Source organism: Mus pahari, chromosome 21, assembly GCF_900095145.1.
Source record: "Mus pahari chromosome 21, PAHARI_EIJ_v1.1, whole genome shotgun sequence".
Lineage (NCBI taxonomy): Eukaryota > Metazoa > Chordata > Mammalia > Rodentia > Muridae > Mus > Mus pahari.
The window spans coordinates 4,403,980-4,430,307 of record NC_034610.1 but is presented as its reverse complement, the minus strand read 5'-3'; the positions used below and the strand labels follow the sequence as shown (position 1 = coordinate 4,430,307).

Genomic DNA, 26,328 nt, shown 5'->3' with positions numbered 1-26,328 from the left:
GAGTGCTCAGGGTCGGAGTGCTCAGGATTAGAGGGTATATAAATGCTAGAACCCTGAGAGTTGTCGATTGTTGTTACAGTTAGTAGGTTGTTGTTTGTTTGTTGGTTTGTTAAGTAGGTCCTGTGCAAAAAAGAAGAAGAAATTAGATATCCTGATGGTAGAGATCAAACTTGCTGAAAGGAACTCGATGCCCCTGATCAGAGGAGGTCTAGTGATGAATTTTACCCCTTTCTTTCTCTTCTATTCTTTCTGTTCTCCTATCTAGTGCTAGGGGGTTGAAAGGGTAGAAGAAAATGGGTGGAGTAGGGTGGAAGAAAGAACAACACACAAAGTTATTTCCAAATGGAAAATGAGTGTGAGTTGTAGATGAAACCCTGCTACTTGATTGAGCCTTACAACACTACGCCTTGGCGAGACATCCCGAAAGCCTTCTCTGACCCCTTCGGCCCAGGTCATTTGCATCTCTGATTCAATGAAAGTCACTGGATGCTCTCCTCCCTACTCCACTCTCTAGAAGCTGGTTTTTGGCAGATATTTTATTTTTATATTTTTTAACTTAAAGTTATTGTCTGTCAAGCTTGGGAAAGGAGTGCAGGACATCATAGTTGAGCCATCTCTGTCTGCTTGGTTATTTCATCGTGCTTTTACACAGCCAACTTGCCTACAGTATCTATTGCTGTCTTACTTTCAAAATGTTAAAAGATGTGGAAACGACAGAAATTCATGTCAATACAAAGTGCTCACAGGACTCAGGCCATTCCCTAAAGTCGGAAGCCTATTGAGCTAGTCCATGCCTGAAAGGTGTTTTGAGTTGTGCGCTGCCAAGTTTCTCAGTATTTCTCATACGTTCAGGAATATTTGAGGGTGACGGCATGCACGCCGTAGCTGTCAATATCAGACAGCACTGTAGGGATGAGGGATGAGGGTGTTCCTTGCAGAACCAGCACTCTTAGCTCTGTGAAGGAGCTAGCTCTGGGTGGGCTTCCAGGAGTGTCTTTCCGACACCTTCACTGTTTTGGCATTCATCCCTGCACTGAAATAGGCCTGACTGACTGGAGCACCTCCAGCATTTCATGTGAGAGTGTTTGTATCTCAATTTGGAGCCAACAACTAAACACATCAATTAAAAAAAAATGCAGTGTGGCTGACTACATGGCTCAGCAATTAGAGCACACACCATTATTCCAGAGGACCTGAGTTTGGTTCCTAGCTCACAAGCCACCTATAACTCCTTCTCTGGAGGAATCTAATACCTCTGGCCTCCGCAGGCACTGCATGCATGTTTCTCTCTCCATATGTACACAAAATTAAAAGTAAAACAAACTTTAATCCCAACAGCCCAGAAAAAGGCCACAGAGCCCCAGTGGGGTATACAGAAGTTAGAATCACTACCCAGCTCTCCTGTAAAGAGCCAGGGTTAGGAGGACAAAACCTCTCTTTTGAGAGACGTATCCACACAGACGTATCCACACCACCACAGAAAGGGACTGTCCAAGCTTTCTCAGACTGAAAGGTGCTTTTTCATGGACACACTACCGTCTATGCAGCAGTTCATTAACACACAAGAGCGAGCACAGCTCAAGAGCTGGAAGTCTGTCTAGTAACTGAGATGGGGGAGTTTGAACCTTCCCTCGTGGGGTCTCTGATGTTAATCATGAGCTCAGAGACATCCCTTTGGGAGCAAGAAGCTCAGACATCCATTCTTGATGTCATGGTGGGAACGTCTCAGGAGCATGTCTAGGAGAGAATGTGTGTTGATAAGCTGTAGATTAGCTATGAGCAGTGAGCTCATGAGGAAATTCTAATCAAGCCTGAGGGCTGGCAGAGCCAGAATGGCTTGAAAACCTCACCGATGTGTATGGGCCTTTCAGTCCATGGTATCAGGGATCTTGTTACCTACGGTTGTAACCTGCTACTCTCTCTGAGAATTTTTCCCACTTGTGGAGAGGTCATGCTTTTGGAAGAAAAAGGCTTTTAAAATCCCTTAGTCAAGCTTTTAGTATTCTTTCTTCCTGCAGGGACAAAAGTGGAGAAGAGATTGAGGAAAAGGAGGTCCAGTGACAGGCCAAAATTGGGATCCAGCTCAAAGGGAGGCCCCAAGGCCTGCTGACATTATTTCTGATGCTATGGTGTGCTTACAGACAGGAGCCTAGCATGACTGCCTTCTGAGAGGCCCAACAAGCCGCTGAAAGAGTCAGATGCAGGTCCTTACACCCAACCAATGGACAGAAGCCGGGAACCCCTGTGGTTGAGTTAGGGAAAAGCTGAAAGAAGCTGAGGAGGGCAACCCCATAGGAAGACCAGCATTCTCAGCCAACCTGGACCCCAGAGATCTCTCAGACACTGAGTCACCAACCAAGCAGCATACACCAGCTGATATGAGAGCCCCCCCCCCCCCATATACAGCAGAGGACTGCCTGGTCTGGCCTCAGTGAGAGAAGATGCACCTACCCCTCGAGAGACTTGAGTCCCCAGGGAGTGGGGAGGTCTGGTGGGATAGGGGGGGCACATCCTTTTGGAGACCAGGGGTGGGGTTAGGTATGGGATGAAGAGCAGTCAGAGGGCAGACTGAGAGGGGAATAAAGACTGGGCTGTAAAAAAAAAAAAACTTTAAAGATTAATAATAATAAAAAAAACGTAACCAGCTTGAATGCATAAATCAAGTATAAAAAATATTTTTAAAAAATCCCTTAGTCAAGAATGCTGACTCAGTACTGGTAGTTGCTGAGGTCTGAGCAGCTCAGTCCAGTGGTGCTTGTGCTCTCAATGCATTAGCTCCTGATGAATAAGGCTACACAGCACGCAGCAATCTGGGTAGTATAAACAATCAGCATTTGTTTAGGTCACATTCCTGTGTAGATTTGTGTAGGTGGCTGGTTTAGTTGTGGGCAATCCTTGCTAGAGTAATTCCGCTTCAGGATCCTCTGGGACCACCAGGTAAGCCCGGGAATATTTTCCTCTTATTCTTGGATGAAGAACAGGGCTAAGGCCCAGCCACACAAGCACATTCAAGCCCAGCTGTACTGCATCTGGCCATCTACCACCAGCTAAATCACATGGCAAAGCCCGGCCCGATGTCAGAGGGCAGAAAACATCCCACCTACCACGAGGTCAAAGTGTCTACATCTGTGCACTCAGAGTCAATGGAACCAGGGGATTTTCACACAGAAATGAGGGAGATGGTGTGAGCATTTCCAAGCAGTAAGCGGACCTACCTCAGTCAAAAGCTCTGCAGAGCCAGATGCTTGTTGTCTCTAGCAACTAAAACAGCGCTATTAGGATCGACTGGCCACTCCTGTGAACCTCAACTGTGTGAAGACAATGCCCACCCACTCCCATCTCCCATCTGGAGTTCATGGAGACTCACGGAGCAGGCTTGGTTTTTAAGAAGACACTGAACTCCTGGCCGCGATCGACAAGGCCTCCCAGCTCAGCTGGTGTGGCCACACCTCAGAGTGTGGCTCTGCTCATTCAGAGGCTCTTGCCCAGGGACAGCACTGACCCGGTATGTGCTGTCCTTGTAGATGGAAGAGCAAGAGAGCCGCTGAAACCCGTGCCTGGCAGATCTCAGTCAATGCAGCTGAGTCTGACACAGGCCGGGGAAGTTCAACATCAGTGTAAGTCAGGAGGCAAAGGATGCAGCTGGATGATACGACCGTTTTACAGGGGACTACTACTGATAACATCTTTTCATAGTAAGAGAGAAACAAAGATAAGCTCTCCATCATTCACCAATAGACCAAGTCTGCTACTATCAAGAATGCTTGCCCATTTCTTCTGTAATCCTGAGCATGCAGCACTTGGCCCTATCCTCAAGCAAATGCTGGTGTTTAATGTGCCCACCCGTATCATTTCCTTCCATACATGGTATTCGGTTTTCACACAAAACTACTGCGTACCTATCATGTAAGTTGAACTGAGCACCTTTGGCCAGGTGTCAGACAAGATATAGCATGTTCCAAATGGTGGGAAGTAAATTCAAACTGATACCAGAGGGGGGGGGAATCAGTTGCCGGAGTATGCTAGAACCTCATAAGTGCAATAAAAGATGTTTTACTTTTTACCAAGTGGTCTAGTAGGGCAGTGGATGCCCTTAAAGACCTTGTGACACCCACAGTGTTGTACTACGCCCATGCTGTAACTACCACAGATATACTAAGAATTTTATTCCTGTTCCTCACTACACCTGACAATTACAGCATACAGATGCTGAAAGTCTGAGAATGGCCAGGCTAGCAGCATAAGCTAATCCTGCATCGATACTGCTCATGACTGGAAATCCCGCTCATCCATGGATTCTCCCCAATTTCCACAAACCACCCAACCTATTTGAGCATCTAGTTCTGATTCGGGGACTTACGTTCTCTGTGGACAGTAGTCACTTTGATATTTGAATCCTCTCTGTATTTTGTGTTGCAGGCTATTTCTTCAATGAAGCTAAGGCTTCCAAGAGCTCGGGAGCCATGAGCTGAATAGCATTCATTTGAGGTATAACCGAAGGCAGTTATGTGCATGTGAATATAGTCAAACTACATGATACACATGAACAGAAGTGTCATTACGAAACCCATTGTTTTGTACAACAAATATACACCAATGAAAAACTGAACAACAAATAGGAAAATACTTCCAGACAAAGAGATAACAACTGAGACGATTCCCTGAGCAGCCCACCCACATTACATATCCCCTCGGCTGAGTGGGTTGGATTGAATCCAAAGAAGCCATTTTCTTCCGTTTCTTTTCTGCATTGGCTAATGCCTCGGGACCAGGGTGACCTTTGTTTGGACTGAATTTAGGTTATCTTCTGTAATCTAGAGCATACACGGGGAGCCCAAAGCAAGGTTTGTAGGAACTCTGCTGTCAACAGAGGGATTGGCTGGATTTGGCAGGTGGCCAAAGTGCCTCTGGCTGTTCGAAATCCAGCCAGACTCTTTCCTACCTGATCCAACCTTTCCTCTGCTCCCTATGGCGGGCACCCTGAGGACGAAGCAGGAATTAGAGAGGTCTCAAAGAACAAGGCAGTTTAAAAAATGATAACTTGAAAGAGTTGGGATTCGCTGAAGAGAGACTTCTTTTGCTGGTAGGAAAGCACTGTCCAATACTGCCCTGGCTCTGAATGTCCTTGAGTTTATATGATGAGTGTGAAGTGCAGGGGAACAGCGACGCCGTGTGAGGTAACTGTGTAAACATGAGGTTTCAAGGCGGTCCCAACATCGACTCCGGCAATACTTATTCGAGTGGCTGATAGTTGCGTAACTGACCGGGCATGCTTATTATGGAACACAAAGCATGGTAGGGTCCTGCTTTGATCTTGGTGTTAGAGTTCAAGTGGAATGTCTGTGTTGCGGCTCATTATTTCTGGGTTATCATAAGATGCATTTTGCACACTATTAAGCTTCATGGGCATCGGAGAACTAATTGACAAGGAGACTGAAGAATGCAACTCATTGAACTCTTTTTAGAGGACGTTGGGGACCAATCCACTTTTGGAGGAAAAAAAAAAGGAGCTAAACATGTAGCCTCCTTTCCTAGACAACCCTATTCAAGAGTAACCAAAAGTTGGTAAGAAACCTGAGTATCTATATAAATATCCCAAGAATAAATGTAGCAATGAAGGGTGAATTGAAAATTAGTTCTTTGTAACTCCTGATTAGTTAATCCACCCAGGCAATGACTGTCAGTCCCAGCGACATCCCCAAAGAGACAAGCAGGCAGCAGATAGCTCCTCTGGAAATGTACTGAGCCACTTAAGAAGTAGGCTTGCCAAAAATATCAAACCTGAACTCAATTAAACTCTAGCTCTGACTACTGAACTTAAAAGGAATACAAAGACAGAGGATTGTGTTAATGGGTTCTTAGAAATGGAATCAATAAGGTGTGTTCAACCATTTGACAATGTGACAGGAGGGTTGTCATCTTCAAAGAATGGGGCAATTGAGTTACAAAAAAAAAATCACACACGTAGCTCATAATATTTAAGTGAATTCAGAATTCTTCTCTTAGAGGTATTAATAGTTTTCCTTTGGCCACAGGCAGCCCATGGGCTAGCTACATGTCCGACAGGTCTGCTTAAATAAAAACCTGCTTACCACTCTTCATTCACAGAGCTGTTAGGAAAAGCAGCAGAAGAGAAACGTATAGAGAACTCATAGAGGCACGTCAAACCATCACGATCTATAAATGCCACGAGGCTGCGATGGCATCCCAGAGCTACAAGCCACTGTGAGACAACTGGGGAATGGGAAATGATACCTTGCTGGTTGATACTAGATATCTCAGTTTCTTTCCCCATGGCTAGGGCGAAAGCAGCTTAGGGGAGGAAAGGGTTAACTTAACTCATAATTCCAGTTTGCAGCCTATCGTGGTAGGGAAGTCACATCAGTTAAAAAGCTCAAAGGTCACATTACATCCACCATCAAGAGCAGACAGCAATGAATTCTTGCATGCAAACACTCAATGTATTGGATGCCCACACAGGGGGGTAGTCCTGCCCACAGTTAAGATAGTCTTCCCACATCAAGACAATCCCTCACAGACATTCCCAGAGACTAGCCTTAATCTAGACAATCAGTCCCTCACAGATGTGCTCTCCTTGGTGCCCAGCAAGCTCCACAGTAGGTTTAACTGTTTATTCTTAGAGTAGCGATACTGAAGTTATATTTTGGATACTATCATTCTCCTTGCGTGCCCTCCCCATAGCTATGAGTCCCAGCAACTGGGTCACAGCTTTGATTATTTGCATTGAGTCTGAGAGTCACACGAGTATCTTCCTTAATGTTCATTCAGCAGTATCCTGAGGACAGTACCATGATCCCAGAGTTGAATCAATGTGTTTATGCTTCTGCATCAGAGAGAAATGTCACAAGATGCAGCCAGGGTAGCCGTCCAGTGGATTGGAGAAGGGAGAGGAGAGAAACTTCAAGGTTAATGACGAGCCAGCAATTAGGGGTTCTATGTGAAACGTGGAGTCATTCACCTATTTTCCTATCTTAGTATGTTTTAAATTTTTTATTAATTTTTTTTTTTTACACTTGGGTAGGGGGTGGAGAGATGGTTTCAAAGTTAAGAAGTTTGGAAGTTTGCTCTTCCAAAGGACTTAGGTCCAGTCCCCAGTACCCAGGCGGCAGCTCACAAGCACCTGTAATTCCAGTCTCAGAGGATCTGATGCCCTCTTCTGGCCTGTGTGGGCACCGCATGGATGTGGCCCAGACATATGTAGGCAAACTATCTATACACATAAACCTTTGCTTTTATTAAAACAAACTTTAAAGAAAACAATCAATAAAGAAAGCCATCATTAGAAGGAAACATAGAAGCAGTAGATGTAGCTCTGGTATCAAAATGCTGGCCAATACAGCTAGGCTTCTACAATAAATTCCTTAGGGAGTCAGGTCTGGCTTTGGATGGAAACCTCTGGCCTATTTGGCTTCAAACAAGAGCCACGATGACTCAGAGGCCCCTGGATCCAAGTTCAGGATCTTTTACAAGCACAATCATGTAGGATGCTGAGCTCCCCCATGCTAGCATGATCTTTACTGGGAGTCTCTGAGAGTGCTGGAAATGGAGCAGCACATCTGCCCACCCTTAGACGGCTGTAGCATTAGATCATCAGCCATCAACAGACAGCTGTTGTTTCTACGTTCTCACCAACCTTGATCTAGCTCATACACCCCTGGGACTATGTGTGCAGTGTCTTCAGCATCCCGCTTAAGGGGATGGAAAAATATTTACTTGATCATTAAAACCGGGGGCTAGAGAGATGGCTCAGTCAGCCAAGTTCTTGCTTTGCAAGTATTTAGACCTGAGTTTCACCTCCAAACTCAGGTAGAAAAAAGTTGGGCCTTTAATTCTAGCTTTGGAGAGGCAGAGGCGAGTGGACTCCTGGGGGGTTCTGGACAGCCAACATAACCTCTTTGGAAACTTTCAGGCCAGTGAGAGACTTTGTCTCAAAAAGAAAAGTATCGGTGCCACAGGAACAACATCTAAGGTTGAATCCTCTCATCTCAACATGCACACACGTTTATCCATGTGTATGTGCACCCATGTATACACACGCACACACACACACATGCCCTAAACACCTAATCACCACCTTGACCCAACTGTGAGGACCTACAGCGAGGTAAAAGGAGGTTGGTAGAGTTGTGAACTATTTCTTCTCTGTGAGGAATTCCCATCTCAAATGTTCCCCCAAAAGAGTAATAGGATAGAAGACATATTAGTGGTCCCAAAAGGCCATGCTGTGCCTTTGCTAAACCTTTCAGATGAGTAGATCTGAAGACTCGTTCTTAACCAGTATGCAACACTGAGAGCACATTCATATTGAACATCGATAAGCATAGCAGCGATGGCTTGCCACCGCCTCTGAGAAGGGAGGAGTCAGAGTCTGGGCGTGCCCACCAAGCTCTTGGACACTCCAGGGAGGATGATGAACCAACCAGTTCCATTTCCTATCAGAGCAAACACAAAGCTATACTGACAACAGCGTTAACAGGCTAACGTTCTTCAAGGGTTGGGCCGAGGTTCATGCATTCTAAGAATTGCTCTCTACTCTTGCTTTAGTGATGACCCCTCCGCTATGCTGCGCTCGCTTGGCCTTTGCTTTATGTGTTTACTGTCAAGAGGTTATTTTAAATATGTGCTGTATCTTCAGCCATTTCTCACACCTTCCAAAGGGCAAATAGTGAGCTGCTCATTTTCTCAGTGTAGCGCTGGAGTGTAGAGGTGAGGAGGTCATGGGTCGGGGTGGAGGGGGTGGGGGTGGGTGGGCAGAGGCCTCCAAAGGTTTTTGCTGAGGAAGGAAGGGAGAGAAAGAAAGAAAGCAAAGGGGTTGGGGAATGAGGAAGAGGAGGGACAAAGAGAGGGAAGTAAATGTTAAGTCTAAAACTGAAATAGTATATCATCGCTCAAGATCTTATGCAAAGCAATAGCATTTCTAAAGCTACTTTTAAAGACTATTCTTCAGGTCACAGAGATGGCTCAGTGGTAGAGAGCTTGCCTGGCATGGGTAAGACGCCAGGTTCAATCCCAAACACCGGGGATGGTGGGGAGGAAGAAAGAAACGGGAGAGTAACCAGCAGCTGAGCCTGACCCATGGGGAAGACCCCGATGTGGAGGTTCTGTAACCAGTGTGAATGAGGAGACAGACACAGCTACAGCAAAGGATACTAGTTCAAGCACCCCAGAGTAACTACTAAAATGTGGCCGAGATGATCAATTAACCTCAGCTAAAACCGGTTCAGGCCAGTGTGTGTGTGTGTGTGTGTGTGTGTGTGTGTGTGTGTGTGTGTGTGTACAGATATGAAGGAGCATCAGGCACAGAAGTTGTAAAGAGTTAATTCACCCAACCTAACAGTTTACTACCAGTGGTGAGTAATGTTACCTCTGAGTAATTGGACGAGAGGTGCTTCCCGTTGCACTTAGCCACACGCCTCAGGATCTGCAGGGCTTTCTCCCCTTGCTTCCGGGTGATCAGCCAGCGGGGAGACTCGGGGACCACCCTGGTGAGTGAGATGACGCCTGAATTAGGCTAGAAACCTGGAATCCCAGAAGCCCGGGGGGTTCTTCCCATTAAAAAGATCTTGCAATGATTAGCTTACAAGTTAGGCTAGGTCTCAGAATTGAAAACAGGCTCTCAGAAGTGAATTTCTTTGCAAATTTACACAGAATGGCAAAAAAAAAAAAAAAAAAAAAAAAAGATTACTTGGCTATAAAAAAAATTCTCCATGGGGCATAGGTTTTGCAAGAGCAGGGAATCCTACAGTCCTGTGTCTATGATTACAAATATGACTAGTGAGTCTTTCGGAAAAGGCAGTCTTTACCTTATTCATGGGGCCTGGCTTACCCATATATTAAAATTCAGTGAGGGGAATAAATTATATTCACCCTGGTAAGAGTCAAATGCATATATATATATATATGTATATATATATATATATACACACATATACATATATATATATATATATATATATANATATATATATATATATATATATATATATATATATATATATATATACCATCTTGATAATTTAATTCTCTGACACTCTTAACATCTCATTCATCAAAGAATGCTAATTTGCTTAATTGATCTTTATATCCTTTAATCTGCATGTTGAGATACCGGGTTTGTTATCTCACCGTTCTGATGAAGGCATTGCAAAGGGATAAATGATAACACAACCGCTTAAGCTGGAGTTCGGTATTGGGGCATTTTACTGTTTGTAGATAACTGCCAATCAAGCAGCCAATAATCTCTCTAGGCTGTCAAACTTCTCTACTGATGCTCTAAGCCATGGGCCTCCTGGAGATTTAGGAAATCCCCTCCATTGCCTTCTTTTGCACACTGCTTTGGGCTGTATGCGCATGTGCCATGGAATAGATATGATAATGACCAAAATCCCATTACCAGTAATAGAGGAGGAAGAGAAAGCTGGGCAGCGAGATGGCTAGCTGGATGCCCTGCCAGCTGGGCATGAAGTAGGCAATCCCAGGAAGAATGATGATCCCGAGCGTGAAGAACATCTGGATCACGATTCCCACAATCCTCCTTTGTTTTGAACCAACTATTTCCGTCACTGGAAGGAAACAGACACAAGAGATTAGGGAATTTCTCAGCCTCAGAGCAAACAGACTTGACGCCTGTCTAAAAGAAAAATAGCTATCAACATTACTGGAATGTTCTAGAACATGAGGACATGGAGGCTTCCACCTGTGCAGAAGCGCTGGAGATGGCTTTCCCAGTTCCTTAAATGAACTTTTCTTTGCCCTTATCCTCAGGAACCCAAGCCAGCACCCTCCGGTTATGATTGAGAAGGGCAATATGCCTATGCTGGTTTCAGGACACCTCGACATGGCTGTTGTGAGGGTCATTATAAGTATCAATATAAACACATCAAGCTAGCTCAATGTTATCACCGTGACTCTAAGGATCTGTACAGTATAGTCTCTCTGAACAGTTGCCATGGGCACCAGACTCAGCCAGGGCTTCCCATCATTAGACTGTCTAGATTACGAATCCCATAGTTTGACTCTTCATAGATGTGACAGATCTCTAAAATCCACCTGGGAAATTCTGTTGCTGGAATCCTGACCTCCTCAGCAACACTAATCGCTGTCGCTGTTGTTGTTGTTGTTCTCAGTAATCTGAGGCACACTCACTGCCTTGTGACTGTCCTAACATCACAATTTCAAACATCCACATAGACTTGGTTTGTGTTAAACATGCCACACACTTCAGTAATCTCTCTGGTCCAGACAGTAACTCGCAGTCCCTCCTTGTACGCTCTTTCCTTTTCCCATCATAAAAAGAGCTTTCCTGCAGGCATCTAAAACACTCCTGCTAGGGTCTTATACAGTAGTCACGGGAGGGATTGGAAGTCCAGACATCTGGGACGATGACATCAGAGGTCCTCCCTCATTTCCTTGGTCATGAATCCTCCACCACTTGAAGTAGGTGGCTGGTTTGGATTCGAATTAGAGCCAAAGGGAACAGCTTGGATCAAAGGAACACAAGCAAGGGGCAGTGTTTTCTAGTCTGTATCTGGTTCCCAATTTAAAACAGCATTCCCGTCCCTGGACGCAAGCAGAATCCCACCCCAAACCCTTGTCCCACTTGTGGAATTGCTGCCAGGAGGTGTCCAAGATTTAGTGTTAGGGGAAGCTGAGCTAGACCTCTCCCCCCACGCTAATCGTCACACAGAGGAGTTGTTGCAACTAGACAAGTCTCACCGATCACGAAGCAAGTCATCCAGGCCCCTTTTCCAAACACCCCTTGCAGGAAGCGGAAGATTACAAACACAGAAAAATTGGGCGCGAACGCCACCACGACTCCTGTGACGCCAACGCCGAAACAGGATATTAAGTAAATGATGAGCCTGCCATATCTTGAGGAGAGAGAGAAGAAAGAGAACCTTAAACACCATCATCAACGTAATGGAGACAGAATTAGACAGCGTGCAAAAAGAAGCCAAATGTTCAAAGGAAAACATGTCCTCTGTAACTTACCATTGCAGTAAACAATATTGATAATACTACCTATGAACCTAGAGAAAAAGGAACTCATCTCCAGGATGATATTATAAACTTAACAGCCCGCATGTCTTTGAGACTGAAGACTCCCAGGTGGTGACCTCCTCTGCAATGCTGCTCTTGAATCCAGTTTCCCTGCTGGCCTGGTCCTGACCGGTGCGGGTCATTTTGTGGGTGGAGTCTCAGGGAGGGGGAGGAGACAGGATGAAACAGCCCTGGCACATTACCGAACCCTCCAGTCGCCTGTCATGACCTTGCACAAACTCCTGAGCTCCCGAAGACTCCGGTTCTGTTTACTCCCCTCCCACCCCCATTTTCTAACTTGAGTGGTAAGGAACAAAGAGTTCTAACGTGAAAACTCGCTATAAAGTTCCTAATCAATGTGTGTTGGTATTTTTTTTCATGAGTTATAGAACTATAGTTAAATAGCTCAGACAAAGTGACAGGGTACTATGGTTGGTTTGCCCAGTCTGGCACAAACCAGTTCTTTGTAGTTGTGACAGATGACTGGATTATGGGAGTTCATTGTCAGTGACCCGTGAGAGCTTTCGTTCTCTGCAGTTTTCCTTACAAATATCCTCAACAACACCCTTACTTCTGCATTTTTGCATCAAGGGCAGAGATGGAAGCAGCCTTAATTTACCAATATGTTTTAAAAGTCAACTTTATTTTTTTTAAAAGCAGTTTTAGGTTTGAACAGAATTTAAACAGAAAAATACAGTGTTCTCCTGTCACACATGCTTGGCTTATCCCCATCACCGACACTTAGTGATGCACCTGTAACAATTAATAAGCTAAAGGTGACATCATTACAGATATTATTGTCCAAGGCGTTCACACTAGGGTTTCAGGCCACAGACTTTCCCACTGTCTCCATACTAGGCAACTTGATAAAATGTTCTATATACCTATTGCAGAACATCTTAGCTTCTTCAGATGCTTGTAATTACACATAATTTTTCTGTAAGCTTCAAGCAAGTGTTTATATGTGGCTGTACATTTTTAGCTTTGTTGGGTAAATACCAAAACTGTAATTTCTAGTGCATTTAGTTTTGCAAGAAACTGACAAACCGACTTCCCCTCTTCTGTGCCATTATGTGTCCCAGCAGCAATGAACAACAGTTTCTGTGGTTCTACATGCTTGCTAATATATTATATAGTATATTATCCTGTATTTATTTGGTTTTAAAATTGTTATATGTTTGAGTGTTTTGTCTGAATATATCTCTGCATTATGTGGGTGCAGTGCCTGCAGAGGCCAGAAGAGGGCATCTGAACCCCTAGAACTGGAGTTACAGATACTGTGAGTTGCCCTATGTGTAGTGGGAATTGAACCTGGGTCCTCTGGAAGAGCAACCAGTGCTGTTAACCACTGAGCCATTTCTCCAACCTTTGCCCTGTGCTTTTGCATCTCTGTTTTTGAAAGCTAATGTTTTATTTTTCTCCTGATATGGTCACCGGTTCGGGCAGTAAGGTAAGGCTGACTTTACAGAATAAGTTAGGATGTGCTTCCCCTATCTTTATCATCTGAAAGAAATAGAAGCACTGGGTGTAATTCATTGTCTATGTGGTAGAGTTTACCTGCCCCAAATCTGAACCTGGCGCTTCCTGTTTGGGAAGATGAATTATTGACTCTATTTATTTAATGGGCATAGGCCTATTAAAATGATATACTACTTATGTAAGTTTGGGTGGGTTATGTGTTTCAAGGAGCAGACCTGCTTGATCTTGGGTGTCAAATCTGGGGCCACAAAGTCATTTCTATTGTTCCTTTATTGTCTTTTTAAAGTTTATGGGATTTGAAGCCATTTTTAAGGCATCATTAATCTAAGTCCTATTTTCGCCTCTCAGTTGGCTTAGCTAAGAGGCTTAGCTAAGGCTTTTTAAAGACCCAACTTTTGACTCTATTAATGCTCTCTATTGACTTACTGTTTTCAATTTGGCTTTTCTGTTCTGATTTATATTATTAATTTCTTCTGTTTACTTTGAATTTAATTTGGTCATGGCTGTTGTTGATACTTAGTGTATAAACTTAAACGATGAGTTTTAGATAAAGCTTATGTTCTAGTAAACATACGAATGTTATAACCCCCTTCTGCATTTTTTTTCCATACCCATAAAATCTGGTAAGTTTTTTTTTATTTATCTTCACTGGGTTTAAAATACTCCACATTTCTCTTGTGATCTCTTCGTTGTGTTAGCAGACGTACAATGCTTAGTTTTTAAGTATTGTGGGGATTTCCAGATTCCTGTTACAGATTTATGGTTCAATTTCTTGGAGACAAAGATCAAATGTGGTATGACTTTCTATTTCTCTAATTTCATTAAAATTATTTTATAGCTCAGAGTATTCACTTTACTAAGGTCTGTTATGTGTTTGAGAAAAACCTGTATTTTGCTATTGGTGCCCAATGTATCTAGTCGGTTGATGGTGCTGTTGAATTCAGTTCCATCTTGGTTGTAATATTCTGTTGGTTGGATTTTTACATTTTAGATAGAAAGCATTAGAGTTTCTGCAATGAGGAGCTCATCTGCTTCTCCCTATGGCTCCATCAGTTTTGCATCCTGCATTTTGAGACTCTGTTGTTAGGCACATATATGTTAAAGATTGTTGTGTCTTGTTGAATAATTATAATTAATCTGTGTATTCCTTGTGAAGTTTGCCCTGCCTAGTATTAATATTATGAGTTCTACTTTGGTTATTAGCATGATAATTTACTATGAACAGAAGCATGGAGTTATTTCTATTGATAGTCAGAATGAAAACCTGGCAGACTTACATCACGAACTTGGGGCTAGAAAGATGACTCAGCAGAGAAGAAGCCCTGCTGCCCTTCCAGGGGATCTGGGTTCGAGTCTCAGCACCCACACTGGGGTTCACAAACATCTGTAACTGCAGTTCCAAGGAATGTGGTGACTAAAGCCCCCTTGGATTTTGCTTTTTCCTTCCGTCCATCCTCCCTCCCTCCCTCCCTCCCTCCTTCCCTCCCTCCCTTGCCCCTTCCCTCCTCTCCTCTTTCCTGTCCTATACAACTGACTTACACCTGTACCATCTCCTAGGGCTTTCACTCTCAGAGCTGTTCACATGACAAGCCTCCAACCCTCCAGCAATTCAGGTCATGTTTTCATTACCCAGGAGCCTCTGCCCCACTAAGTGCTAGTTACTTGCGTCTGCCTAGCTCTCCAACTTGGGGAACAGCAGTTTGCCATGTGACCTCCTATGTGGGAAGGGCTACTGACTTTTCAGCTTGCTCAGCCTCATGCTCGTGATGATAACATAAACTCCGTAAAGTCCACACTTGGAGTCCTGACGCAGACCCTTGCTCTCACTCTCAGCCCCCGCCGCTCTGTCTCCTGACAGGAATATGCCTATTTATTAACGTCCCTCTCATTCTTTCCTTAAGGAATACAAATCACAGACACACTCTAAGGAAGGGCAGACATGCAAAGGTGGTCAGCGCTGATAGGAGGCAGGGTTAGTTACAGCTCCCTCTCTCCAGTCTGGCTCATTCACTCCAAAGGACTAAGTGAGCTACAAAGGAAGACCCTCAGCCCCCGACTAGAGTTGGGGTCCTCTCCAAAAGGAGTTATTTTAGGAGATATGTTTATTGATCAGGCAGGATAAAATACATAAGCAAAACCCAACTTTAAAAAATTGAGGTTACAGTAAAAATAGCTGGCATAATGTTGCATGCCTACAATTTCAGCACTCGGGAGACAGAGGCAGGGGGATTGTGAGTTTGAGTCTCATCTAATAAACACAGTGAGACCCTGTAGAAACAAGACCCTGTCTAAGACCAAAAAAGACAAACCAGAAACTGAAACTAACATAAATAAAATTTAGAAGCATGTGATCCAGTTCCAAACTGGAGCCACCAAGGAAAGAATTGAAATGTGCACGAAAAAAAAAAATCCCCTAATAATTCCCATTCTGAAATAAAGAGATTTGATAAAAATCTCTTTGGGGTATAACACAATCTGCAGAATAAAATATAATAATTAAAGAAAAAAAATGACTGAGTGAGAAAGATGTAGAGTAGCAGATTCCATGGCTGAATTAACCAAACCCTAACCACTGGGCTGTTTTGAGCATCCTAACACCACCTCTCATCTGTCACATGAACTATGCTGTCACTGCCCTCAGGACATGGCCTTCATCAGGGTGCGCTCTGACCCACAAGGACACCTTCCCTACCAAGGAACAAGGAGAGCAAGTTTGAGACAGAAAGTCTTAGTAGAACCAAACAAGTGTAAGCGCCATGGGTGGTGGAATAAGACATTGAATGTAGTTGATAGAAAGAGTTTCTCTCCCCACACACAGGCGGTGTGGTGTAATAAACGAATCGGTTCTCTAGCCCATACCTACCTGTCCGCTGCATAGCCCAAGGTAAAGGCCCCAGCCAGGAAGCCCAGGTTCAGGATGGCTTGGGTGAGGTCCAACATCCAGGCATTGCTGCAGACGAGGTCAAACTGGGGAAACAAAGCAGTACACGTGAAGATACCCAGGGAGGTTCATCTTCAAAACATGGACTCTTTAATATAGCAACCACCTTCCCAAGAGTTTCCATACACCTCACACAAAGTTAGAAAATGGATCCCGTGCGTGTTTGTATACATTGATCTGTGCGCATTTCTGTAGTCAGTTTAAATGCTTGCAGGGGTCAGATTCTGAGTATACTATGACATCTTACAAATGATGCTGTTACGTTGATCTATACATGTGAGTATGGCATGTCAGTGCTATGATGCTCATCTGCCAATCATCAAGCAGAATGAGATTTATATTTCTACTTGTCGTGAGCTGTACAGAAACTCATATTTAGTTCTTAAAAGTTTTCTGGGACAATATAATCTTGATACATTAGAGGATTTTTAATCATTAATTCCAGTTCTCGAAGGCATGACTCTAATTCTATGAAGGGTTATCTAGAGTAATTGCCCACTGGAATTAGACATGTAACAAACACATCTAGAAAAATGTACAAAGAAACTCAGAAAGCAAACAGATTGTTACCAGAAAGGCCAACGTTTTGCTTTAGAAAAGAAACAAGGAGTGTCAGATATAAAATACCACACAGGAGAATTTGCTTCAAACTGCTGGGACAGGCACATGGCCCTGGAGGGAGTGGTCCTCTTAACAAGGTGCAGTGACTTCCTTTACGTTGTATGAATTTAAATGCCCCAAATTGTCTTTAAATCCACTTATTTTCTTGATTATAAAACTGCTTCTCTCTCTTACTCCTCCATAAGAGCAGCAATCTGAAAGGATTTTTATATCCTGTATTTATATAGGATTAATTAAAAATAGATGCCTATTCACATTTTCTGAAATACTCGGGACACTGTCTGGACCAGATAACTTCTGCTTTTCTGTGCTTTCTGCATGCCAGGGACCAGTGATAGATGTTGCATTTCACAGGCTCTTTTGCCGGCGTGGAGCTGCTTGGGTTTAGCGAGCTAATGTGAGATCAGAAGGAAGGGCTCTACTTCTGGTCTTGATGCAGCTCTTGTCCCCATTCTGGCTGTGACAGTGGTGGCTGGTGGCTGGAGGTGCCATTTAGTGTTTACAATCCTGACCTAGCCACACATGGGCAAAGGATCTGCCCCCCCCGACTGAGGTGGGATGACCTGCCTTAAATCTGGACCACTCCTTCTGGAGTCATAAACGACATGCCTGCTTGTCCTCACTCTCACTGGCAAGCTCATTTCTTCCCTGGCATTAGAGATCACTTCTTTGGCATTCCAGTATATACTGTACTGATGGGGATGTCAAAGCTGGCCATCAGTCTGGGCAGAGGCTCATTACCAAGACTACGGCGCCTACCTTTGCCCTCTCTTTTTCTAGTCCTTCCAAATGAGTTCAATATAATCCTTTTGTTAGGTGGACCCCAGCCTGATACATCTAGCCTGATTTCTATTTTTATGACTGCGAGCATGCTGGCTTGCAATGGTACAAAATACGTGTCAACCACACATGTGTATTTAAACAAATGCACAGATGTATTTCTGTGTCTTTTAGATCAGAGACCCCCCTCTAACTGCTCCTCTCTTGCCCAGAAATCAGGCCACAACCCTTCAGTTCCTGGATATTTGACAAGGAAGCCTCCTGTACTGTGGCCTTCCAGTTTCTTCCCTCTTGTTTACAGCTGCTAGGGCCCAGCTCGCCCATGATAACCCAGCCTGAGAGAACCTCCCATTGTAAATTTATTCTCTTGTCTAGAGTCTAAAACCCAAGCAGCTAGGTACACCAGTGAGGAATCCTTCTTGATTGAGTCAGTTGAGGGGGAAGACTTACCCTAAATCTGGATCTTTTCCAGATAGGAAGATCCACCTTAAATCTGGGCCATGCCTTCTGATGGCAGACTATATAAGGAACAGGCAAGGAGGAAGCACTTGTTCTCTGCCTGCTTGTCTTTACTCTCACTGGCAAACTCATTCCTTCACTGGCCTTGCAGCTGCCTCTTTGGGGCTCCAATATATACTGTAAGGCCAGCTGAGACATCCAGCCTCACGGACTGAATAACTACTGGATTCTTGGACTTTCTATCAAGAGGCAGCTATTGTTGGAATAGTTGGACTACAGCATGTAAGTCTCTCCAACAAATCATTGTAGGAATAATATATATATATATATATAGAATAAATATTATATATATCATATAAACATGGGATATATGTATATATGAGAAATGGGATATATATGTGAGATATGATATATATGTTTCTCTCTCTCTCTCTCTCTCTCTCCATATATATATATATATATATATATATATATATATATATATTCATTCTATTAATTCTGTTCCTCTAGAGAATCCTGACTAATAACACTCTCCAAATTCTCTCCCCCAGGGACTTATCATGGCTGTCTGTTTTCTGAAGGGCAATTCAGTTTAGCCTTCCTTTCTATGAACCGCTTTCATTCTTGTATTTTAAAAACTTACTAGGGTGTGGGCGGCGGGGGTATGTGAAGGCATGCTGGGGCACATACATGCCAAGTGGAGGTCAGAGGACAATGCCACAGAGCCAGTTCTCTTGTTTATGGGTTCCAGGGCTCAACCTCAGCCTTTTGGCTTACACTGCATGCATCTCTGCCTGCTGAGCCATCTCAATAGCCGAATGTATATGTATATGTATATGTGTATGTGTATGTGTATGTGTATGTGTATGTGTATGTGTGTATATATATATATATATATATATATATATATGAAACATTGAAATATTCTTACTACTCATAAGCCTATGTGTGACTGTCCTGTTACTTATTAATCTTCAAAGCTGCGTTATACTAACAGAGTAGCTCTCCTTGGCACAGGCGGAAAGTCAGACTGATAAAAACTCTCAGGCTGCTCTCGCAGAAGGCTGGAAGGGCTACGTATACCTTGTTCTGCAAAAAGCATGGGCAACTTTAGGGAAACTAAGTATTTCTGAAGGATTTCCAACTAAGGCCTTTTTCTTAGACCTTCCCTGCTATTAAAATCCAAATAGACATTATGTTGCTTTGTGTGTAATGGTACAGCTCCTGGATAAGTTATCAGTATATGTGAAAGTCGCAAATCTCCAAATTTTCTCAAAACTAAAGCAATGGGAGTTTTCCGGTACACAAAGGTCAAATGTAAGGTTAAAAACAACACAAATACTCTGAAGGCCTTGCTTGCCCAAACCGTGGGGGATGGGCTTCTGACATTGCTCCCCAAACCATGGGGGATGGGCTTCTGACACTCAGCTGGGCTTTCCACAGAACTTAGCTGATCTTGACTGAAGTCTCATGCCAGAGATGGGATGGATGGTCAAAGGGCTTCAGTCACAAACCACAAGAGACAGCATCGGTCAATTGCCTTTAGGGGAGGGAGGGGCAGGGTCTCTGAAGCCAAGTCGCACTAAGTGCCTTCATCTCAACTGAGCAGTGTTAACCTTCAGACATAGCTTCTTTGGAGGCTGGTCTCCAGTGTGGTGGCGAAACCTTTAAGAGCAGTGTCTGCTGGGTGATGCTTGGATAATCAGGGGGAGGGGGACAGTTGAGGGAGGCATTGGCCACTGTTCCCTCCAGAGTGGGTTGCTATAAAAGGAAATGAGGTCCCCTCTGGCTCCCTCTCTTGCCAGTCAGTCCCCATGCACACCTTTGTGGTGCCTGTCCATCGTGGGGTACTTAGCAGAAGCCAATCAGATGGGATCACCTGATCTGGGAGTTTCAACCTCTAACTCTGTAAGCTAAATAAACCTCTTTTCTTCATAAGCACCAAGCTTCAGGAATTCTAGAAACAAACAACAAGCAAGTTATAAATGGAACCATTCCTAATCAGTCCTGGGCCTGAAGGCAGGATCCACCAATGGCAGCTTCAGTTTCATTGTTGAGTGTAGTATACCCCTACAATATCTGGCACAGAACAAAACAGTCACACATCGATTTGCACAGACAAGTTCCAACCTAAATCAACATCAAAGCATCCAAACAGAGCCATACAGTGATGAAAATATAATAGTGAAGAAAACACTTTGGGTTGAAACTCCAATTCTTACGGTCATAATAAATACATCTTTAATAAGATCTGGTGGAACTGTGTGGAGATCATCATTTAATAATAGCAAGTTAATGCTTCCTTATATAAGATATGAACCATTATGACAAGCTGCAGGTATAAAAATGAGTCACGGGCATTTCTAGCTAACTTGAAGTTGGCGACCTTGCCTTAATGCATTGAGCTGCTGAGGCTGGGGAGGAACATTGCAAGTGCTCAGATCTACTTTCTGTCTTTGTGAGCAGCTTGTTACACAGTTTGAAAGCCAAGGTCAATTTATGTGAAGCAAAAATAACGCTGACTGAGATCTAAGCAGAGTAACTGAATGGGAGCAATTCAGAGGAATGACTGGCAGGGTGCAAGAGTCAGGCTTATGCCAACCTGGATTTAGATGACAGTAAATGGGGCAGAGGAATCCAGGCTGCAAGGTGGGCATCATCAGGGAGGGTTTGTGCACACTCAGGGCTGGGGAGTCTGGTGCTGAACCAAAGTGCGTTTGCTTCACCTGCATCTGGAGGGACCTGTGGTGACTGCCCAGAGCCCAGTGACAGAATTCAAGGCAAAGAGGCTCCCTGAGGGACAGAGGTTCATAGAACCTGCTGGTCCCCAATCCCTCCTCCAAAGCTCATCACAGACATGGTCAATGCATTGTTAACAAAATGTAATGGTATGTAGAGCTGTCTCGAATGCATGGCTTTTGGCCTGAGCTTGTGACACTGGGAGAGATCTAAGTGTTTGCCCAGTTTGACAACTTGCGGGCTCCCCGGCAGGCCAGCCTGTGCTCTCCCATCATGGAGGATGCATGGCTCATCCCTCTGTTTTAGTTATTGGCAGTGAAGACATGCAGTTACTCATCTTGACGTGTTTATAATTTCTCTAAATAGCAGGTTTCAAGGATGCTCAGATCTACTTTCTGTCTTTGTGAGCAGCTTCTTACACAGTTTGAAAGCCAAGGTCAATTTATGTGAACGATGAAAGGCTCTCAGTTCCTACTGGGGCTCAGGGAAGCGAGGTGATGGTTCTGGGGTCCAATGACCTGGAGGGCTTGTCTCTGTCCTCTCTTCCAGCTCTGCCTCCTCTGGTGAGTTTTGTTAACCCTCCGTGACCTATCATGTGCTGAGGAGATGAGATGGACAGAGGATTTAATCCAATGCCTGAGACGTGAGAAGCCTTCAATAAAGGATGCTAATTATACCATGACCAGTGAACGTGATGCCAATAATAAATAACATAATTGATGGTTTCGCTAAGTGGTTTTTGACACTGGGTATGCCCTATGATTATTTGGATTAACAGAAAATGCATGAGCCCCACTAAAGATCAGCGAAACCAGAATCTAACCCAGCATGTAACAGATGTGTAAAAGCTACCAACTACTGCATGGACAGTGTCTGCCCTCAAATTTCATGTCAGCTAGAGTCTCAGAATCTGACCTTCCCTGGGAGTCATCTGCAGAGGTAATTTAATTATAATGAAGCAACACTAGGTCATCACAGGCTCTGATCTAGGTGCAGTTATGCTTATAAACAATAATGACAATATATATGTCTACCAGCCCCAAAAAGCCAAGGACTGAGAAAACCCACAGGAGCCATGGGAGAGATTGGAATGAAGCCTTTTGTGAGGGCTGCAGATAGGGAACATGGAGTATTTCTGTTGGGACACAATGGACATGAACATCTGTAGGCAAAGCATGGCCCTGCACACCTGCAGACACAGCATGACCCTGCACACCTTCGACAGAGCATGACCCTACACATCTGTAGACAGAGCATGTCCCTGTGTACCTGCAGACAGAGCATGACCCTACACACCTTCAGACACATCATGCCCCTGCACACCTTCAGATAGAGCATGACCCTACACATCTGTAGACAGAGCATGTCCCTGTATACCTGCAGACAGAGCATGACCCTACACACCTTCAGACATATCATGACCCTGCACACCTGCGACAGATCATGACCCTACACATCTGCAGACACATCATGCCCCTGCACACCTGCAGACAGAGCATGACCTCTCCTATCTGCTAATAGTATGGCCCTGCACACCTTCACACAACATGGCCACCCAGGCCTGTGTCAGCAGGCTGGATGCAGAGCACACTGAGAAATGTGAACTTGCAGGGGCCTGGCTTAATTAGCCGAGAAACACTGCTATCCACATCTAGAAACGTGACAAGGACAGTTAATGTGACACTGACTACTGTCAGCTCGACTGGGTCGACAATTACCTGGGAGACATACCTCCAAAAAGGTCTTTGGAGGTATTTACTGAGAAAAATAACTGATGATGGCAAGTCCACCCTGAATGTGGGCAGTGCCATCCCATGGGTCTCCAACTGAACAAGGAGAAATAATGGAGAAGTCAGTCCAGCTGAGCACGGCACTCATTTCTTCCTGCCTCCTGACCACAGACGCCGTGAGACCAGGATGCAAACTGACCAGCTATGTGGAACTCCCCGCCCCACCCCATGCCTTTCCACTCACTACAGACTCTTCCTTCTCAAACCCGGAGCCACAGTAAGTCTTTCCTCCTTGTTTTTCTGTCAGGCATTTGTCACAGTCAAAAGTAATTAATACAACATCCAGAGAAGTAAATCCTGACTGGTAGGGCCTGCGAGATGGCTCAGTGGATGAGGGCACTTCCTGAGCCAGCCTCATGGTCTCAGTTGGATCCTCAGATGCCCCGCCCTCCCCCCCCCCCACTAAAAAGAAGAAACTAAAATCTTTTAATTAAGAAAAGAAAGAGGCAAGCATCCAATACCTAAGGCTCACAGAGTCTCTCCTTCCCAATTCCCAGATAAAAGACCAAGGTAATGATGACAATTCTGAAGCACAGCAGGAAATGTGCCCTCTGTCCGTGGGTCACAGCCTCTTGGAAGTTTTATCAGAAAGCAGATGATGTGCGAGCAGAGCCAGAGGGGACACTGCCCTGCTGCCATCCAATCTGTATGACATGAGGATCCTCTCTGGGAACTGAGCACAAGGATTCCTCCATTCCTTGTCCTGGCTCCTTTCACTGTCAGCCCTGGGGCTAATTTCCTGTTAATCTATGAGCTAATTTCCTGTTCTCTATCAGCTAACTTCCCATTGTCTATCCGCTAGCTTCCTGTTGGTCTGTCAGCTCATTTCCTGTTGGTCTACCAGCTAATTTCCTGTTGGTCTACCAGCTAATTTCCTGTTGGTCTATCAGCTAACCTTCTATTGATCTGTTAGCTAATTTCCTGTTGATCTACAAGCTAACTTCCTATTGGTCTGTCAGCTAATTTCCTGTTGGTCAACCAGTTTATGGGTCTGTTCTAGTTCCTCTAGCTCAAACCTTCTGCTTTCTGATCCTATATTGTCCACGTCCTAGGGGTGCTCAGTCTGTGTCAATCTGAAGAAAGACTTTCTTTTTTTCTAAGACAAATCAATTTGGATGGAAGCACACACTTTGGTATTTGTAAAATACTACCTACAGGACAATATTACTCTGTCCCATACTTTAAAATCACCTGGGAAAATTACTTTTAGACTACAGAATCATTTAAAGAATGAATGTTCTGTGTTTTAAAGAAAAACATGATAACTCCTGACATTATGAGTACATACTTTGAGAATTTCAACTTTCCTTGATTTCACAGGATTGATCGGAAACACAATTGAATGAAATGCTATGGTCATCAGGGTGATACTGGAACTGTGGAGGTAAGATGCTCCATGACCAACTCATGCTAGGTAGGATTCGGTTTCATCGTCCCAGATTGGTGGACAAATTATGACTACATTTTTCTAGTAAAGGTCCTATTGTTCTTCATAGTTGTAAAGTATGTCTAAGGAAAATAAGTAAATAAATTTACATTAAAGCTTTTTTTGAAGTTCAACCACATTGGTATCCCAAAAGATTTATGTGTAGACTCTCAAGACAGTGTAGGATACCTCAAGCCTTAGGGTTTGAGACAATATAGTCTAACTTCTCTTTAATGCAATATTCACTTAAAATCATACACAATACTCACTCATGTTTTTAACAACAGTCTCAGTTCCAGAGGCCAAGATAACCTTGAATACCGGGGAAGAGCTGGCTGTTGTGGTACCTAGTTCTACAGTATTCCCACAGTATGCAAAGTTCAAAACCAAGGTAACTAGGTTTCACAATATGCTAAGAATGTACTACATCAATGTGGAGAAAGGAAACCCATAGGAGATGTAGTCACTAGAGACCAAATAATCCATTGGAAGTAATAGCTCCTACCTGGATCTTAAAAAAGGAGTGACCGTTACATGGCCCTCCCTAGGGACATATAGATAAATGTTTGTTTGTTCTGTCATAGTACTGATGACAGCCCAAAAAAATGATCGTATGCAAATCTACCTCAGTGAATCGGTGTGTTTATTGAGGTTATGGTAGAAATAGGAGACACCTGCTGGCTCTCACCACAGAGAAATCCCCACAGAAGAGTCATGCCCCAACACTCGGTCCAAAGCCCTTCCCAGAACGCCTTGACGCTTCCTCCAAGCTTACAGCCCAACTCTAGTCACTGCCTCAGCCTCGCCAGGCCTCTGCAGTGCGTTCACACCACTCTTCCCTTTCTGAGTCCCAACTTCGCTCTGTCTGCAACATCAGTTTTCCATTGCTTCTCAAATCATTGTTCAAGGCCTCAGTAAAACACAGTCCCTGGGGTAGAGACCCCCGAGCACCGCCACCCCATCCCCCAGCCTTTGCAGATACCAACATCACTTAGCTCTCATGCTAAACACTTAATTTTGACCACACATCCTGTCTTTTCCAGAAAACTCTCAATTCTATAATTTTACTTGTGACTAAGATGAAGCTTTTAACTTCTCAGAACATGTCTGTGACTTGGGTGGGGGAGGGGGAATAAAATTACATTTTTATTGAAAATACATTTCTCTTTTGCTTTTTTATTCTGCTCTTCTATATTACACCCCAACAGCAGTTTCCCTTCCCTCTCTTCTCCTAGTGTCTCCCCTTCCCACCTTCCCACCTTCCCACCTTCCCACCTTCCCACCTTCCCACCTTCCCACCTTCCTACCTTCCCACCTTCCCACCTCCCCTCTCCCCCAGAGCCTCCCCTCTTCTGCCTCCCCTCAGAAAAGAGCAGGCCTCCCAGAGATGTCAACCATAACAAGCTACACTAGGACCAGGCACATATCATCACAGCAGGGCTGAACAAGGCAACCCAGCAGAAGGAAAAGGGCCCCACAGAAGGCAGAAGAGCCCAGGACAGGCCCCACTCCTGCTGTTAGGATGCTCACAGGATCCAAGCGACTCAGCTATCGCACAGATGCAGAGGACCTAGGTCATACCCCACAGGCTCCCTGATCTCCGAGAGTTCCCATGGGTCCCAGTTAGTGGATGCTGCAGGTCTCATTCTTGTGGTATGTCCCTCACTCCCCTGTAAGGCTTTTTCTTTTTAATCACAGAGTTTACAGCATTGTCATGCTGCCCCATCAGATTAAGTATTTGACCCATGACCTATCATTCCAGCCCCAAATCGTTTTAACTTTAAAGTAGCTTTCAAATCTGACAGGGGAAATCTTTTGTTGAAAAGATCAATATTTTCCTTATCACTATTTATTCTTCATTATGCAGCTGTCTAGATAAATATTATGTTAGTTTTGTTTAGTTAAAAACAAAAACAAAAAAACCAGAGACACTAAAATTGATAGAGGAGAAGGTGGGAAAAAGCCTGGAAGATATGGGCACAGGGAAAAAATTTCTCAACAGAACACCAATGGCTTGTGCTGTAAAATCAAGA

The 26,328-nt window shown here is 44.1% G+C and overlaps 1 protein-coding gene across 3 annotated transcripts in view; it reads right to left on the bottom strand.

The window, feature by feature from the left end:
• Slc22a3 (solute carrier family 22 member 3) overlaps positions 1-26,328 on the bottom strand; it is a 93,916-nt gene that overhangs the window by 34,355 nt on the left and 33,233 nt on the right. For all 3 annotated transcript variants that reach the window (XM_021221538.1, XM_029533021.1, XM_029533020.1), the window contains exons 2-5: positions 16,403-16,506; positions 11,737-11,891; positions 10,415-10,583; positions 9,386-9,503 (exon numbers count right to left, since the gene is read on the bottom strand). In XM_021221538.1, coding sequence (XP_021077197.1) covers positions 9,386-9,503; positions 10,415-10,583; positions 11,737-11,891; positions 16,403-16,506 — 546 coding nt within the window. The remainder of the gene's footprint in view (positions 1-9,385; positions 9,504-10,414; positions 10,584-11,736; positions 11,892-16,402; positions 16,507-26,328) is intronic.